The following is an 18,403-nucleotide window of genomic DNA, read 5'->3' as shown; positions in this document are numbered from 1 at the left end:
TCCTGTGCTACTGACAGTGGGTCCTAGGAGGACAAGAAACTCAATTGGCACCCTAGACATTGTATGGGTCTGGGAACAGAGTCAGCTTGTGCTTAAACAAAGTCCACGTGGCTGAAGTAGGAGGCGTGGTACAAGGAGAGAGTGACACAGCGCTACCTATACCAGGGTAGACAAAGAATGTATTTCCAGAGAGGAGAAAATAGTTCTTGATAGATTACACAGTCATTCTGCAGGCATTTTGCTTTGATTTTTCTCTCACTGACTTGGAGGCCCTAGAGGAACTAGCCATTGAGTGAGTTGTGTTGTGAGCCCAGGGTTTAGTCCTTTCTTGTTAGTAATGGGAATTCAAGGCTCCAAGTGAATCCTCCAGATGAATATGATCAGCTGATGGTTTCAGCTTCTGAAAGTAGATGCATCTGTACATGTACAGACTGAAATTGTGCTCTCATTACTTAGTAACTAGCATGTGGCAACTCTTTCCCCTGCATTTATATTCAATTATACACTGTAAATTACCTAGAGATGATTTAGATATTTGTGGTTATGTGTAAATACTGTGCTATTGGATGTGGGTATCCTGGAAGTTCCTGGAACTAATCCCCTGGTGGATACTGAGCAATGACTCAGAAAGCCACTTTCCATCTTTCCCAGGCAAGTTGTCCTAAGCTTTTGTGACCTGGCTGTGCACTCAGCTGGAGGTCATGTACATGCCCCATGGGAGAGGCATTTTTCTGTCTTTCACAGCACTCCCTGACACCTCTGATCTGCCAAGGTTTCCCTGCCCCAGCCGGACAAACCACCCAGCACCCTAAGTCCTAAGTACTCGCCTGCCAGTGGTCTCCAAGGCACAGGAAAGGCCAGGAACTCCGAAACTGGACAAATGTTTGTGAAGCAAATCTGAGTCACCTAACCTTCATGTATGAGCTCCTCAGATCCCCAGCAATCCCAAGGCAGTGGGCTTCCTTCCCTCTAAGGACTATACGTGGACACTAGGATGGACAGTGGTGCCACAGCTGCTCTGAATTTGCATGGTTCCAAGTAGAACCACCAGCAGTGGAACTTGGCTTGCTGAGTTTGGGAACCAGAGTACTTAAAGCCACTTCATGTGCATTTTTTCTCTTACACTGAGGATCTGGTATATACAAGTGGGGAGGCAAGCCAAGGCTGCTCATGCAGCTACAGAGCCTGGGAGGTGTCAGGAGAGCATGATGTACTAGTCTGGACCTGGTGGCATTTCCTCCAGGTGCTGGTTGCAACCTCTGGGATCTAATTGATCTAACTTAGCAAGGAAAACATCCATCTTCTAGTGATGAAAAAAAAATCTAGCCTAGCAACAAGCCAACATAAACTACCTGGACTGATGCATCTTCACTGACTGTAATAGTGCACTTGGGACCAGAAGCTGTACTCCACAGACGCTAAAGCACCCACGGACCCTACTCTCCCCTTAACTGCCCTCCTGGAGACCTAGGAGTTGGAAGTAGAGGTTAGGACAAATCCATTTACTTGGAGCCTAATAGGATATGTGACTCCTGATGGGGGAACGGCTTCAATTCCCACCCTGAGCCCAGCAGCAATAGCAACAGGCTCATGTCTTGGGAGTGTACTAACTTGCATGCAGGCTTTGAAACAGACTATCTAAGCACTTACCATATGACTCAGCGTCACCATCTACAGGACGGGAATAATTATGTCTCACTTTAGAGTGACTGAGGCAAGTAATGAGGACAATCCCCAGTGAGTTGGGATTGCCTAGTGAGTGCCTCCTATGACAAGTGTTCAGTGGCTAGGTTGCTCTGAAGGGCTGCCCTGGGGGCGGGCCTGCCAGGACCTGCTTCCTGGATGAGCGTGATGTGAGCTTACAGGGCAAGAGCTTCAGCATTTCCATCTAGCTCTAACTCAGTTAGAGCTTCGCTGCTCCAGATGTAAGCCCGAGTCAGCACACCAACCCCCACTGTCTCAGGACTAGAGACTGACAAGCCATCTTTGTGCTGGGACAGTGACCAGGGCTGAGAACGTGGGCAGGGGAGCCTGCATCAGAGCAGTATCTCCACCTCTAGGGAAGCTGGCAGGACAGCCTGCCTGCTGTTCTCCTAGGTCCGACTCCATAGATACTTCAAAGTCACCAGGAACCAGAGAACAGCGCAGATGAGCGGGCAGCCGCCTGGCAGATGCTCTGGCTGTAATAAAACAGGGCTCCCAACACGACTCCTTTGATGGCTTCAAATGCTGCTTTAGGAGTCTCTGAGAAAGTCTGCTGGCAGAGGGGGTGTGCTGTTCAAGGCACAGCAGCAGCCTGCTCTGATCTCTCCAACCCCAGCCTTTCCCAAGGTCATGAAAAGAGCAAACTCACCTTTCAGGTCCTGAGGGTTGTCAATGATGAAATTGCCGTTCCACACTACAGCGAAGTCCACTGCCAGGTTGCTCATGTCCATCCCATCGTACTGGTACTGCGGGGACAGGACAGGAGCACACATCTGTCACGGTTCCCTGTCATAGGAAGCCAGAGCGCCAAGCAACTCCTCCTGCTGCCCGAAGGGACCCTAGGACATGTGACTTCTAGTCAACAAGGTCACCAGGAGCCTCTGGCTTTGCCTTTTGTTCTTTCTCCTGCTGAAGCCCCTCTCTGGGTACTGTTTGAGTCTGTATCTCATAAGGCATGCTGCTTTCTCCCTCTAACTGCCATCCTGTGGGCTTCCCTTTGTTCATTTACTCCACCTCACACTCATCCTCCCGTGTCCTTGCTGATATCCTTGACAGAAACACACACACACACACACACACACGCACACACCACATACACACATGCACACACACACCACAGACATATACATGCACACATACATGCACACGCACATACTCACACACATACACACACACACAAACACACATAACACACCCTCTTGCTCCCTCCTAGCCTTGGACTCTTGATCTTGCCAGTTTTGGTCTTCAGTGTCGCACTTTCTGAGAACTAGGCTGCATTTGTTTTTCATGCATTCACTTATTCTCTCTAAAGTCTATGTGTTTGGGGACTCAGAACTAATGTCCTCATTGCTTTCTCACACCTAAAGTCTATTAACAGGGCACGTGTCAACAGTTGTGGAGTGGCTGGTTGGTTTCTCTCTCTCAGGTGTATGTAATGAGTTCTTTATGTGTTTGTCTGCACATATGCTTGTGTGTATGTGTGTGTGCACATGTGTGTGCGCGCGTGTGTGTATGCATACACATGAGGAAGCCAGAGGTTGAGACTGGATCATTCTTCTTATTTTCTGAGATTGGTCTAGAGTTCATAGATTTTGCTAGACTGACTGCCCAGAGGGATCACTGATCCTCCACCACACCCAAGCCTTGGGATTACAGCTGTGAGTCTTTGTGACCCGCATTTTATGTGGGGATGGGGATACTAATTCAGGTCCTTGCGGTAGGGTGGCTGGCACTGGCTGACTGCGCTATGTCCCCAGCCTCCTCCTCTCCCTCTGCAGATAGGCTTTTACCTGGCTTAGCGTCTAAGAAAGTGCTCACTTCTTCCTGGATGTCTCATAGCACAGCAGAAAGAAATGCCTCCATCAGAGGCCGAGTCTCCTGTTCTTCTGACCGTACAGAGGACAACCTTCTGGGTGACTCAGTCCCCACTGTACCCTGCTAAGTGTCCTGGGCAGTCCTTCTTTATGTCTGCCCATTTCTAGCCATGGTCACTTCGCTCTGGGGGCATGTCGCCACTGCCCTCCCACCCAGCCTTCCCTTCCTCCTTGCTTTGTTGTGCTCTCCCCCTCAGTCTGGCTTCCTGTGCACTTGGCACCGATTACAAATTCTATCAAATGCTTGTGACCCCAGAAGCTGACAGCTCCCTGATAAGAGGCCCAGATTCTCTTTATCTCTCCCAGGCGAATTAGCTTCCCTCAACACCTTTGTCAAGTCCTTCATCTCCGAGCTGACCCCCCACAGTCAGAGACAGGGAGCTGGCAGATAAAAAGATCTTCTCTGGGCTGGAATTATAATTAAACACCTCGTGCTTTCCCATTCTGGGCAGGTTTAACCCTTGGAGCTCCTGAACCGCAGCATCACCTCTCTCTCCTCCCAGCCCTTCCTGTTTGTCCTCATCACATGGCAGCCCTCCAGCACCCTAACATACTGCATGGGCATAGGGTGCTGGGTGGAGTTGGTTCCTTTTGGCAGAAGTTTTCACCAATGGCAAAAATGTGATTTTTAGAAGGGAACCCCCAAATCTTAACTTCCACCATTAAGGTAAGGCTCAGTGTGCTTGCAGGTTTTCCTGTCCCTGGTAACTCGGGTGCTGCTTGTGATGCAACATGGTGCCTTGGCATGCGTAGAAGCTGCTTACCGAGCTGTTCTGGCACTGCACACTGGAACTGTTGAAGCGCAGGGCAGGGACCCGGTGGATGGCTCCTTGAATGTTGAGCACGCACTCATAGCCTCGCTGGCCAGACTGGGGTTGGGGCAGGTTTCGGGCCTTAAGGGTGATTGGTTTCACTTCTCCAACTGGGATCAGAATCTCCTCCGTGGGTACAAGCTGGGGACAGTCCTAAGTGAGCAAGCAGGGAGCACCATTAGCTCTCACCTGAACCAGGACAGGACCTTCCAGGCCAGCTGCCATGAGAAGAGCTGCACCTTAAGAGATGGGCTCAGAAAGTGGGGGAGGTGTGTGTGTGGAACCTTTCTTTCCTTCTGGGCTTTGATATTGTCACCACCACTCCACAAGCCATCCTAATCTTAGGGTGTGTATTAACTTTCAAACACCAGTATGGAGAACTGTGAGCTTTATCTCTGGAGACTTAATGAAAGAGCCTCCATGGGACCCTGTCTCCAGCTCAGCACCTCACCTCTGGTTCCATCTGGTTCCATCTGGTTCCCCAGCCCCTTGGCGCTTTGCCTTGTCTGATGCCAGAGGCAGCTGTAATGTACAGCCTCAGCTTCTCAGCTGCAGATGAGCCAGGCTTTCCAGCTTTCCAGGAAGGGGGAAGGGGAGGGGGATCAAGTAACCCCATCCCTCCCCTAGCTACCTTCTAGATACTTGCCCTGGCTTTCTATCTCATTTCATTACCTGGTGTGAATGCAATGTTGCTTTGGAAAACAAACCCAAACAGGGAGTGTAGTAGGGAGGAGCCAAGAGAAGGTTGCAGGAGAGATGGGGAGGTAGGGAGGGAGGGACAGAGAGGAGGAAGGGAGAGGGAGGGAGGGAGAGAAAGCGGGGGAGGTCAGTTTTGCTCAGTGTGTGCCCTGGAGGCAGAGGTCCAACACAACAGTGTTGACTGATTCCTCCCACAGGAAAGATCTGAGACTTGCTGCCTGCCCTGCCCCCTACAGGGGAGATGTGGAAACATTTCTTATCTCCAGGGATCAGTTAGGGGTCCCTGCAGGAAGCTCCACATTCCTGTCCTCCGGACCCCAGTTCCTGGAGAAGGAGGGATTTGAGGAATGTGTTGAAGCTCACATGGCTGGCTACAAGGCCTGCAGAGGGTACTGCTGGTATTCACTGCCTCAGTACCAAAACTGCTGGACTTTGGGCAAGGTATGGACAGTCTACAAGAAGAGACTCCAGATGCCAGAAACCATCCCCGTTAGAAAGCTTGTGTAATACAGGCTGTTGAGTAACTTCTACTGTAGATCTGCAGAGCAGGCCACCTTCTTTGTGTGGACATACACAGTCCCTTCTTTTTATTTCAGATCCCACTTGCAGACCTAACATACCCTGGTCTCTACCTGCCTGTAACCCTGCTTGTTTTCATACGTCGTCTAAACACATCGAGCCACATGGTTCTTGCGTGCCATCTCTCGTACTGATCACACATCTGGGCATCTGACATGTTTTTCTCCCCATCAAAGATTAACTCCTATTGATCACTGCCATCTGCTTCCTGGCCTTGCCTTACCTCCGCATAATCAGGTAGCTGATCATTGGTGTTACCCAACCTCCTAACTTGGTTCAGGAAAGCTGGCCTGACCCTCTCCTGTCCTGACTTGAAGTAGAACTCTGGGTATTGCCCCATGTTTGCACTGAATCTGTGTAGCCACAATTTCTGTGCCCCCTCTTTTTTGCCCCCCTGAGGTGTGATCTTCTCACAGACTGAGTCTGAGCATTTCCACCCCAAGTCTTCATCTTGTGTCAGATGTGTAGTGGACACCTAGCCATTGTTTGCAGGAGGGTGACTGTAAAAAAAGGCAATAAAACAATAAACAAAAGAATTTTGAAGTTTCTTTTAAGTTCCAACTGTGGAGGCTGATAAGGGAGAAAGGAGAAGCAGTTTGATTCCCAAGCCAGGACTACAGCTGGCCATGGTTTCTGGAGCTGCAGCATCATCCTCAGGCACAGCCTTATCTACTGAGGAGCACCGCCAGAATTTCCTATTGAGACGTGTCTGGGAGGACCAGGAAGACTTCCAGGGTAGGCTTGGCCACTCCCGCCCACTAGCACCTCATAGGAGGACTCCAACAAGCAGCTTTTCTGAGAGGGACAGGGTCATACGAAATCCCAGAGCAGATGGGTCCCAGTTTAGGAGCTGTTCAAGCTGTCGACTCATAACCCTGCTCTTTACTCTGCCCTTTTACTGTCATCCCCTGCGGGCGTCTTTGGCAGAGTCTTTCACAGATTTATGGCTGGGAAATCCAGGTATCCCTCTGAAAGGAAGCACATCCAGTCAGCAGCTAAAATTCTAGCTAGAGTATAACAAGCTAGAATGTGTGACAGAAATAAGTCTGATGCATAATGGTTTGTATGTGTGTGCTTGCACGCTTGCACACACACACACACACACGCACGCACGCACGCACGCACGCACAAGAGAGGGGGTGACTGATTCAGATTTTGAACAAAGTGCTGTAAAGGACAGGTTCTTATTTCTCTAATGAATTCAGAGAACACATTTAAATTTCAGGAGGCTTAGAATCTTAAAGATATGCTTTTGGAAGTATGGTGTCTCAGGTCAGCAAATAAGGTTGTAGCATCCTTTATTCTTTTGACAACAAACACCTCCCTGTAATTTTGCCCTCAGCATCCATGGATTCCATCAGCCATTAACCCTGTACTAGATATGTACAGGACCCCCACTGTGATTATTTCCCAAATAAAGAAAGCAGTGACTCACATACACTGACACAGAGTGAGAGATGCTGAGTAACCTAGAGATCATTTAAGGTACAGGACAGAATGAGCATTGTTTTGTGACAACGTCACACTCCTTAAGAGAAGGGACTTGGCATCTACAAAGGGTCCTGCAACTAGTTCCTGTCCTCTATGGCTACGGAGGAATAACTGAATATACTCGGATGTGCCGATGTATGTACAGCTTAGAGGAAAGTCATGGGCAGGAGTTATTTATAAGGTACTATATTTTTTCAAAGAATAGCCCAGAATTTTAGAAAACTTCCCTGCATTCCTTTGAGCCTTAAAGATGACAAATAGGCTCTTCGCTAATACCTAACTGTGCTTGAGATTGGCCTGGTAGTAAAAGGATGCATTGGGTTTTGTTTATTTGGCCATTTTTCTTGGATCAGACAGAAAAGAACTTTTCTTCTACTCCCAGGGTAAAGGAAAGAAGTGGTTGGTGTCCCAAGTGTACAATCTGTAACTTCAGCAACAAGTAAGATACAGACTTGGTCTGTGAGGTGGGTCCATGAGATGACTAGAAGTGGCAATGGTGAAAGCAAGGCCAGAGGCAGGAGAACTGACAGCCAGGAAGTCTTAGAGTCGTTGGACTGTCAACACATCTGGAGCTTGGGAAGGTGACAGGTTCCATCGGAAGCCATTTCTATGCCACTTGTGTCTGTGCACACACCACAGCATGGGGTGAAGGGGGGGGGAGAAAAATAGAGTAGAGGGGGAGAGCAGGAAGAGAGAGGAGAGAGAGGAAAGAGAGGGAGAGGGGGACAGAGGGGCAGAGAGAGGGGGAGAGAGGAGGATGGAAGGGAAGGGGGAGGAGAGGATAGAGAGATAGGGCGGGGGGGGGGGAGAAAGGGAGAGAGAGATGGAGGGAGAGAAGGAGAAAAAGAATGTTTTGTCCCAGTGACAAGAAAAAAGCCAATAACTATAAACAACGGGACAAGAAAGCCAGTAACTATAAATAAATAACTTTTTTTTAGAATGTTAAGATTTTAGTTAACATTTAAAAAATACTGATGGCCCCTGCTGACCACATGGACTTCTAAATAACCACCTTAAGTTATCTCCTCTGTCTTCCCCACACTGGAGCCAAGTCTCTTCAGCAGGTGTCCCAGTTTAGACGATGGTAAACGGGCGTCCTGTTTGAGACCATCCAGGGCTGGGTGAGAGGCAGGCCCATGGCCTTGCTGCCCACTCAGTTTGTCTGGGATCCCCCTGATTTGGTGCTGGGGACCTGCTGGTCCACAAAAGGACTTCTCCCATGTGGAAATGGCATTATCTTCACCTACTGGACTTCAAAGAGTGAGAGCAGCCAGCATCCTGAGAAGCTAATCGGATTTATTTGGTTCTATCTCTCCCTTGGGATGGGTGTAAAGAAGATATTTATGTATCTACATCTCACTGGGCCTGTTTCAGCTATGGAAGGAATGAGCTTTCAAGGCTGATAGCTGTACATATTCCTGTGAGCACCACCTGCTAACACTGCATTGCAGCCAATAGCGGTTTAGGCAGCTTGTCAGAAAGCTGGGGGGCTACATGGGAGAGACTGTAGAGAAGATGAGGCTCGTCACCTTAAAAGGGCTCGAGAGATGGTCTGGATGAAGTTCTGCTTCTTCATGTGCAAAATGGCGTTACGTTAGTAATACCTGACAAGTAGATTACACAACAGAGGGATTTACAGTAGCTCTGTGGTAACAGGCTGGGTTAACAACTGTTAGTATGATTACGTGTACTTCTTGTGTATGTATGTGCGTGGCAGAATCAGGAGAGCCAAGCTTCTTCAAATCCACTTCACTGGATTGAGTTCTGGCATCTGCATTTCCTTGACCAACCATCAGAGGAATACTGAGCCTTAGTTTTGTCTGTCACAGAATCAGCTCAATAGTCAAGACTAAATAAAATCAATTCACAAATAAAGTGATGCACACATGAAATATCCATAATAGATGTAAGCTCCTACGTTTATATTTCAGGATTGCACGTGCTGTGGCCGAGCTCGTCACTTCTTCCCTGTCAGTCCTAAGCACGGATTTGGCCCAACAGATTCAGAAAGGACAATGTGGGTAGATGGATTTCTGGAAATGGCCCTTCTGACCTTTCCCTAGGAATTATCTCTATCTGTGGAGATAGATGTGTGATGGATGGGCCAGCCACAAGTGGACCCTCTTGACCAACAGCAAGGGGGCAGGAGCCAAGCCATGCTTGTTAGTATAACCATGGCCAAGGAGACCAATATGCTCACAGCTCCCAAGCCAGTCTGATTCTCCTGAATGCTGAATTCTCCATAGCCTGGGGCAATACCCCCGGATTGGTGTCCTCCTGGTTACTACTGATGCCACGTGAGAGTTACATTCAACAGAGAATGAAATGAAATGCCACCTGTCAGTGGGTCTCTACCTTCAGCTTTACCTGGGGTAACACCTAAGAATTTGAATTTCTAGCAAGTTTTCAGGTGGTGCTGATGGCACAGTCCTGGGAAGGCACACTGAGAATCGTGCTACACGTGCGACACTACGACCACATGAAATGTGACCGTGGCGGTGCTGGTTGGCGGTGCTACTCAGTGATACACTGCTTCTACCAAGTATACAGGCATGGAATTTTGATTCAAAGTTGGGAGGAGGGCCTGATGGAAATGGTAAAAAAGATATTCTAGTAACCCCAAACAGACATCTAGGGGATTTATGGTCCCTAAAGCAATTTTACCCAAGCTAGGGAATGTACTTTTGTTATTCTTGGGTTCCCTGAAACAGAAAAGCTAAGCCTGGAAGCCACTGATCAGGAAGGAATGTGTTATCAGCTGTGGCTAAAAGATTCCGTTGTATTTGAGGATTTTGAGAAAGTGGCCCTAGCCACTGTGCTGGGAGCGTGTTCAGAGCTACCCTCACAGCCTCCGTTTAGTTCCGGTGTTGAGCCAAGAGGCAGCATGCACGAGAGCAAGACAGCAACTGCCTACACAACCACATGGAGAGATGCGAAGGAGAAAGACGCAAGAGGGCAAGGCACACACACCAGAGAGCGAAGGTTAGACCACACCAAAAAGGACAAAAATCTGGGTTTGCCCCCAAGATCTTTTGGTGATCATTGAATCCTGAGTAAACAGGGTGGCAGTGGCCCCTCTCTAGCCAGTTCTCTGGGACTTTCAAATCCCTCACTTGCTGGTGGAGAGGAGCTACGCTTCACTGGCTCCTGTGGTGAAGGGGGCTGGGCCTGCTTCCCATGACAATCTGCTCCCACTTGTTCCAGCTGCTGGCCCCTGTGAAGCTTGGCTCTGGACGTCCATCTGTCTACTAGGATGGCCTACACAGACACAGAGCTGCTCTCTGTCCTCATCTGCAGCAGCCGTCCCCTGTGGTCCCAGATTTCCTTTCTCAGTTCATGAAGGAACTTCAGTAGCCACACTCTAAGTCGCTTTCTGAGACAGAAACGACTAACATTTCACCGCCTAGCCCTTTGCTCTTCTGGAGTGGCTTGCTTCACACGGCCATTCTATCACTGGCTCCCAGGCTGTGCTAACCCCTGCCTTAAAACCTTCTGCACTTAAGCTCCATCCCCAAGAAGACTGGTTTCAAACTATTGCAGAACCCAGGCCAGGAATTAATTCCCAGTATCTACTAATATCAGTGCAGCATTCCAGCATGCCATTTCTAGAGTGTCCTAGGGACTGGAGAGCTGGCTCTATAATTCTGAGGCAGCTGTGGGTTGGTCTGTCTTCAATACTAGTTAGGGGGCATCTATCTCTTCCTCTTAACACAGAACATTTTTTAGGGGGTGCGTTTTCAAGACAGGGTTTCTCTGTGTAGCCTTGGCAGTCCTGGACCTCACTCTGTAGATCAGGCTGGCCTCAAACTCACACAGATCTGTCTGCCTCTACTTCCCTGAGTGCTAGGATTAAAGGCATGCTCCACCACTGCTCAGCTTTTTTTTTCTTTACTTTTAAAAAACTGCATATAATATATCATTTCAGAAAAGGTTTCAAAAATATTCCAAGATATACTATATGTTTAGCCATAGAAGCAACCAGCACAATTGTGAAGATTGGGACAACTAAGAAATTCATTTAAAACATTATCACTGACAGACAGCACAGTCTCCATCACTTAGACTTAGGTACAGAAGTCACTCACTATTCACGGTTTCCTCCCATGTATGTGTTCTACAAATGTTCATTGGTAAGGGATTAGGATATAAAGATAAGACGTGGCCCTTGCTTTAAAGCAATTCTAGCTCAATGCAGGAGGAAAATATATCTAGAAAGGCTACAGTAGAATATGAAAACTCCACAGTCACTCATTAATATCTGCAAGTTTTTCTTGCACACACACACAAGGTCCCAACTGCCTAGTTCTAATTGGCTAACCCTGGACATGAAAAATAGACAAAAGAAAGGGAAATTGAAAAAGCAGCTTCATGGAGCTGAGGCATGTTGGGGAAATGTGAATCAATCTCAGTGAATAACTGGTATTAAGTGGAATATGCACAGCACAGAAGAACGAGACGACATTTCACTGTAGCAATGACAAAAGCAGGTCAGACCGTCGGGAAGGAGCTTCAACTAGAGAACATAATAGGACTTTGGCAATGCTTGGTGTTTCCTACTAGCTGGATTTCTCTGTCTCCAAGGCCACCCACCCAGTAATACAACAGTCAAAGAATCACTGATTTTTAGAGTTGGAAGAAAAGTTGGCATGAAAAAATGGTTGGAAGTGGAGGTTCTATTGAAGCACAGTAAGTCTATAGCCAAGCAGAGGGCTAGGCTCAAAGAATAGGCAGCACTCATTATGCTCTCTCAGCGCAGAGTCTGTTCACTGGGTGTGCTGCCTCTGAGCATTTAATTCCGACCAGCAGTCACCTTTACACTCGTGAATGCAGTCTTAGCAGTCTAGCAGACGCAGCCATCTGCTGCTACTTTCTTAAGCTTTGTAATATCACTTCTTTATAACATGTAGAAGCAGGACAAGACACAGTTAAGCCACTGGACAGGCCATCTGCGGTATAAGGTGGCTGCTCTTCTGGGAATACTGTCATGCCCCAGGGAGCTTTCTTACCTCTGAAACATTGATCCTGCCTTCCTGGAAGGAACAGGTAGTGGGGTCATGTGTGCAGAGGTTGCGGTACTTGCACCAATGGCAGCGGAAAGCGCTGTTGACACAGGACAGGCACCTGCGAGGGAGAGACAGTAAGAGGGCTAGCCATACAGTCCTGACGTGAAGGAAGGCTGTTATCCTTACAGGCGCATCTCACTCTGGGAAGGTAAACTAGTGGAGCATCTTCTAGTGCTGACAACTGTGGACTCTGCAGCTGATAATGGGGCAGAGAAGTAGGAATAAGCTGGGCCAGCAGTAGGGATAATTTAACCTACAAAACAGTGGTGTGCTAGCTTGTATTTTCAGGAATTTTGCAGGCTAGAATTTCATTCTGATGGACTGAAATCAGCTATGGCAGAAGCATTTAAATGACAGAAATTGGTAGATACTATGAATTAGATTTCTAAAAAGCTGATTGCTGGTAGGTAATGCCAGCATCCCACTGTGTATCAGTCAGAGTAGCTCAGAGAACAGAGAGGCAGAAGTTAGGCAGATCTGACTCTAGTCCGGATTCTGCTGCCAGCACTGATGTCACCCTGAATAAGTCACTCACTCTGTGCATTAAAGTCTCTCCATCTGTCTGTAACAAAACATTCCTGTGTCGTCCACAGGGCTCCTTAGTGTTGTCAGATAATATATGGGAAATGGTTTTGGGGAGAATAATGTTGAATGTGATTATTATTTTCCTTCCTTTTTAAAAAAGTGTACAAGACTATTAACAGCAGCATTACTCTTTTTTCTGAAGATTATTTATTTAATGAATATATGAGTGCTCTGTTTTCATACACACCAGAAAAGGAAATCAGATTCCATTACATATGATTGTGAGGCATCATGTAGTTGCTGAAAATTGAACTCAGGACCTATGGAAGAGCAGCCAGTGCTCTTTATCACTGAGCCATCTCCCCAGACCATGATTATTATTTTCAAGAAGTTAAATCAGCTATTATTTCAACTTCTTGAATGTCACCTGAATATCAGCAATTTGGCTCACAGAGCCTGTGCTACTGAGCTTGGGGAATTTACAGTATTGAATGGTTATTTGTCCCACATCACTAGAGCGCCTAGCACGGAACAATACCCTGTACGAATGGCACACATGCTTTTCCAAGAGAGAACACTTCTTTCTCTTTGGGTTCACCTGGAGGCTCTCTGTGTGTGAAGACTACTGTGATGAAAATGTACCGAGAGTTCTGGCTTCCTCCTCCTCCTCGCCTTTCAGGAATATTCTAAGCAGTTATGAGCAGAGACAGGTGTGCAATCTGGCGCCCCCTGGTGGGGTTCCTATTAAGGCTGGGTGGTAGGGACTTCCATCCAGGGGTCTCAGGCTAGTAAGACCAAGTGTGAAGGGACTTGGTCCATACACACCCCAGAAAGGATGCTTTCCTAGCCATGTGCACTCTAAGGTCAGTCATGTCTAAAGGCACTTTGTTTCTGAGTTTGAGTCAATGCTACTTCATGTACTCGATCACTGATGGATTCTTGATAACGTCCTATGATTCAACAAGTAAATAATGAATATAGCCCAGGGTAAAAGAAACTCTAGCCTGACTCTCTTACTGGCTGATTTTTTTTCACTGTCACTGTAGCACTTATTGTCCATGGGTCTCAGCTTTACCGCATTTAAAAAAGAGAACTGGACTTGATACTGTGACTTTTAATAGAACGCCAGGAGTAGAGAAGGGTAAGATAATGTTGAGCAATGAAATAGACTCTTGACTGTCAAGGAGACCTGTTTTTCTCTGCTAGAGCTTGGTGTCTGTGGCAGCATCTTCCTTGCCATAACAATCCATCACTGAGTGTGGTGACATCACACTGGATTGCTATGGTGAGGCCAGTGCTCTCACCAACAACAGTTTTCTGCCTTAGATTATGAAGGTCGACAGGTCCTCCCTCCAAGAAGTCTGAAATTTCCAAGCAGAGTTAGCTAGGGTTGGAATGTAGTGGATAGTGCTCTGCTTTTTTTTTTTTTTTTTTTTTTTTAAATCTAGGTTTTTTATTTTGTTGTTGTTGTTTTTAAATCTAGTTCTAGTCTCTTTGCCGGCCTTGGTTGCCTCCAGCCATTTCCACCTCTTGTTCTGTCTTACTCGTATGTGTTAAGGAGGGGTGTGTTGAAGTTAAAGCCTCTTCTAGGCCAGGCCCTGTCACTGGGTGCTGAGGGAGGCTGCTGTTCTCACACCTGTTCTCCTCCGTGTGCATAGCAGACTCCTCCACACTCACTGTCAGTTCCTGCTGAAGTGAAGAGCTCTTCTTACAGATCCTAGGTCAGGGCCCTTTCTCCCCTTGCCATCTAGCTGCAGAATTGGGGGCAGAGTGTGCTAGGGTGGGGCCAAAGGAATGAAATTAAAGGCTGTTCAAATGAAACCGTTCAAATGAACATGCGCCAACCCCCAGAGAGAGACTTCAGTGTGACTACTGCAATGCCTTGCCCGAGAGGGAGGACGTGGAATCCCACACACCCACAGCCAGACCCAGGAAAGGCTCCTTCGGAGGCATGCTTACAGTTGGTGGGCACTGCAGTTATAGAACTTGAACTCAGTGCTGACGAAGATCTTTCCTGTCTCCTTGGATCTCAGCTGCAGCTCTAGGCCAAACCAGTCTGCAAGAGAAGACAGAGTGAGAGCCACCCTGAGGGCCACTTCACAGAGCTACCCAGGCGTAGAGATGGTAGCCTGCCTAAGCCTGCTTTGCCTCTGGAGAATCTCAGACAGTTCCTCAGTAACAGATTCCATGAGTTCCTTGACTTGGTTAGGCATGCTCAATTACTGACAGAATTTCAGAATATTAGCGCGGAGCCCATTAAGACAAGTTCTGTGCAGAGAGCTCAGTGCAATCTATCGCCCAAATCCCACCTATGCCTAGAAGGGGTGGAAAGCGGGCACAGTGTACATGATACATTCTCAGTCCAGAAGGAACGAACATTTTCCTCCTCGAAATCTCACTTTAGGCAAAGCAGTGTGCTTCCAAACTCAAACAAGTTTCACAGGCCAGTTTTAGAATCTGGAATGTGAAGACAGGCCCTGGTAGCTTCATGCCTGTATTTGTGACTTCTATGCTTACCATGGCACCGGCATCCATGGCTCTTGTGGCACCACAGTCCCTTACCTTGATCCAGAGGGATGACGGGGACATCCTTGGGTCCAGGTGAGATGCAGATGACTTGGCTCCCAGACACCTGGCCCTCCACCTCAGTCAGGTTCCCAAAGGCACAGGCGATACCCTCAGAGAGGTTGGGGGCATCACTGACAACCAGGCTGAGCTGTGGAAGAAGCAAGAGCTCAGGAGAACCAGGCCCCAGGTAAGGTTCCCTGCAAGGACTTATTGCTTAAGGACCTTCTTGATCTCATCTATCAAAGAAGGGCACTGGTCTAGTGATCTTCTATCTTTGACACTGAGTAATTAGAATAACAAATGGTTGTGTGGCATATGAGGTCAATAGTCTTCATAACAATTATTGTTAATTCTTCAATCTTGTCCAGCATCAGAAAGCACTTGGTATTCAAGAAAGTAAGGGTATTTGTACCAATACTCATCTCAGGCCCTGTTCTATGTGACATGGAAATTAGTTGCAAAGCCCATAGGGATCTGCATGTGAGTCATGAACTTAGGACTCTATCACAGGCCTTAGCTTGAGCGCCTCCTGGCACGACCCCAGTTCTCACTACAGGCACAACCTCCCGAGTGCTTCACCAGCGTCACTGTAGTCAAAGCCTCTTGTTGGTGTGAATGAACTGAGACTACTGAAGGGTTCATTACGTAATTAACATTCACGAGTGGTCATAAAGCCTTCTTAATGGAATTATAGTCAGAGCCTAAGGACATACAATATTTTGGGTTGTGCCTTGACAGGTGGTTGAGGGCTATTTTATTATGTTTAATATTCTCTTTAAGCATACACTTTGAATGAGTCTCAAGTCTTTTTTTAATCTCTCTCCTGCTTCCACCAAACACAATGGCAAGCTGAGGCTTTCTTGAATAATTAACAAACAGAAGATTGAAATCATACTATGTCCTAAGAATGTGCTATAAATTTTTTTTGTTGCTAAACTCAGATGTACAAAAATAGATCTGTAGATAATGAATTTGCAGCGTGTGGTAACTGTACCCTTTACAACAGGAAGTACCAAAGGTTTTTTGTTTTGTTTTGTTTTTTTGGACACTGAAATTCTGATCAATATGTGTAATGGATGGAGCTGGAAAAGATCATCCTGAGTGAAGTAACCCAGACCCAGAAGGATACACATGATATGTACTCACTTATAGGCAGATATTAGCCATATAACACAGGATACCCACACTACAGTCCACAGACCTAAAGAAGCTGAGTAACAAGGAGGACCCTAGGGAGGATGCTTAATGCTCACTCAGAAGGGCAAATAGAACAGACACTGGAAATGGTTGAAGAAAGGGAGCAGGACGGGAGCCTCCCATAGTTGTCCTCTGAAAGACTCCACCCAGCAGGGGATCAAAGCAGAATCTGTGTCTCACTGCCAAACTTTGGGCAGAGGGCAGGAAGTCTTATGGAAGAGTGGGGGGATAGAAGGACCTGGAGGGAACAAGATCTCCATAAGAAGACCAACATCACCAAAAAATCTGACCCCAGGGGGCTAGACTGATGCACCAACCAAGGACCAAGCATGGAGTGTACGTAGGCCCCGTGCTCAGATGTAGCCTATAGGCAGCAAAGTCTCCATAGGGGTCCCCTAGTGAGGAGAGTAGGGGCTGTCCCTGCCACTGACTCTGTTACCTGCTCTTTGACCACTTCCCTCTGGCAAGGTGCCTTACCAGGCCACAGAGGAAGAGGATGCAGGTAGTCCTGATGAGACTTGGTAGGCTGGGGTCAGTTAGTAGGGGAGGAGGGCTCCCCTTCCCTGAGGTCTACGCGAGGGGCATAGGGAGGAAGAGGGGAGTGAGGGTAGGACCAGGAGGAGGCTACGATTGGGATGTAAAGTGAATACAATTTAAAAATAAATTTAAATGTAAAAAAAATCCACGTGCGGGTACTGAAGCACTATGTCTCTGTGTGTACTTACCAGCCGGCTGTGCTCTGACACCGAGATGCTGCTGGGGTGCACCTCAAGGCTCATGCACTGGCTGATACTGGCAGCGAACCGGTTGGCTTCCCAGGCCCGTTGGCATTTGTCCCTTCGGGAGCACCTACATGAACACAGATTCATAACAGGTCATGGTGCCACTGTCCCTGGGTAGGAGAGGTTCATGGCCCCAACACTGTACCCTGCTGCCCTGTGTCGACTTTCACTGTACTCTCAGGTGTCCACTGTGGTATGCATTCTCAACCAAGATGCTAGTTAGGTATAAAGGATGCCATGCTAGTACTGTGGGGGGGTGCTCAAGTAAGTAAGAAGTTTGGGGTACTTGAGAAGCAGGGCTGTGACCATGAACCCTGCAATTAGAGTGTTAGGTTCTAATACCAGGCCTGGTACCTGCTAGCTGGATCCCACTGGGCAAGCTGCTTCAACTTCCTCTTCTCTGTTTCTTCAAGGATGATGATAATAACCTACATGGAAGGCTACTCTAAGGGTAAAGTGAGTTAGTACGCAGAATACAGCCTGCCATCTAGTGGATGTATTGTCCTGCTAGCCCTTGTGATATTGAAATTAATAACAATGAATAATAGCATTATCATTTCCCCCACCCCCAAAGGTATTAACAAATAGGAGACAGACTTAGTGAGGAGACAGGATGCACGTGATCTTTGGCTGGATTAATGGCTCCTTAAAGGAAGAGAGCATGTTTTATTCAATAAGATGTTCTGTGTGTTACAAGGTATATTTTAAATAAATTTTTGTGCCTTAAGTCAAAGAGACATATGAAGCATGTATCCAGGGCTGACTCTTTCAGAAAGCTCAAGTGGCCATTTCTCCTGACAGCGTCTCCAGCTCCAAGCGCCTCATTCTATAGTGGCAGGTGAGTGAGGCGTTGTCTGAACACAGAAGCTTGGAGATGTTACTTGCTATGTCTTATGGGGCAGGTTCAGGGCCAGGGCAACTCCAAACACCAGGCACAGGACCCAACACTATTCCACAACCAAGCAATAATCCCTGCTCTGGCTCCCCAAGCTCCTCCCCTCCTCCCTTCCCAATACATAATGGATTCAAATATGAGTGCTGTCAAAGGAAAGAATTATGGAGGTTCAAGTGAATTCTTCTGATAGCTTTAAAGTGAGCTCTTGACTGGA

General features: G+C 47.5%; 1 protein-coding gene across 1 annotated transcript in view; it reads right to left on the bottom strand.

Annotated features, from left to right (window-relative positions):
• The window catches only part of Plxna2 (plexin A2), a 177,462-nt gene that overhangs the window by 48,094 nt on the left and 110,965 nt on the right, over positions 1–18,403 (bottom strand). The window contains exons 5-10 of the mRNA XM_051148171.1: positions 17,238–17,361; positions 15,310–15,463; positions 14,707–14,803; positions 12,166–12,280; positions 4,343–4,543; positions 2,354–2,450 (exon numbers count right to left, since the gene is read on the bottom strand). Coding sequence (XP_051004128.1) covers positions 2,354–2,450; positions 4,343–4,543; positions 12,166–12,280; positions 14,707–14,803; positions 15,310–15,463; positions 17,238–17,361 — 788 coding nt within the window. The remainder of the gene's footprint in view (positions 1–2,353; positions 2,451–4,342; positions 4,544–12,165; positions 12,281–14,706; positions 14,804–15,309; positions 15,464–17,237; positions 17,362–18,403) is intronic.

This window comes from Acomys russatus, chromosome 6 (genome assembly GCF_903995435.1).
Source record: "Acomys russatus chromosome 6, mAcoRus1.1, whole genome shotgun sequence".
NCBI classification, from domain to species: domain Eukaryota; kingdom Metazoa; phylum Chordata; class Mammalia; order Rodentia; family Muridae; genus Acomys; species Acomys russatus.
Note: the sequence above shows the minus strand (reverse complement) of the source record. Positions and strands in the feature narration are given on the sequence as shown.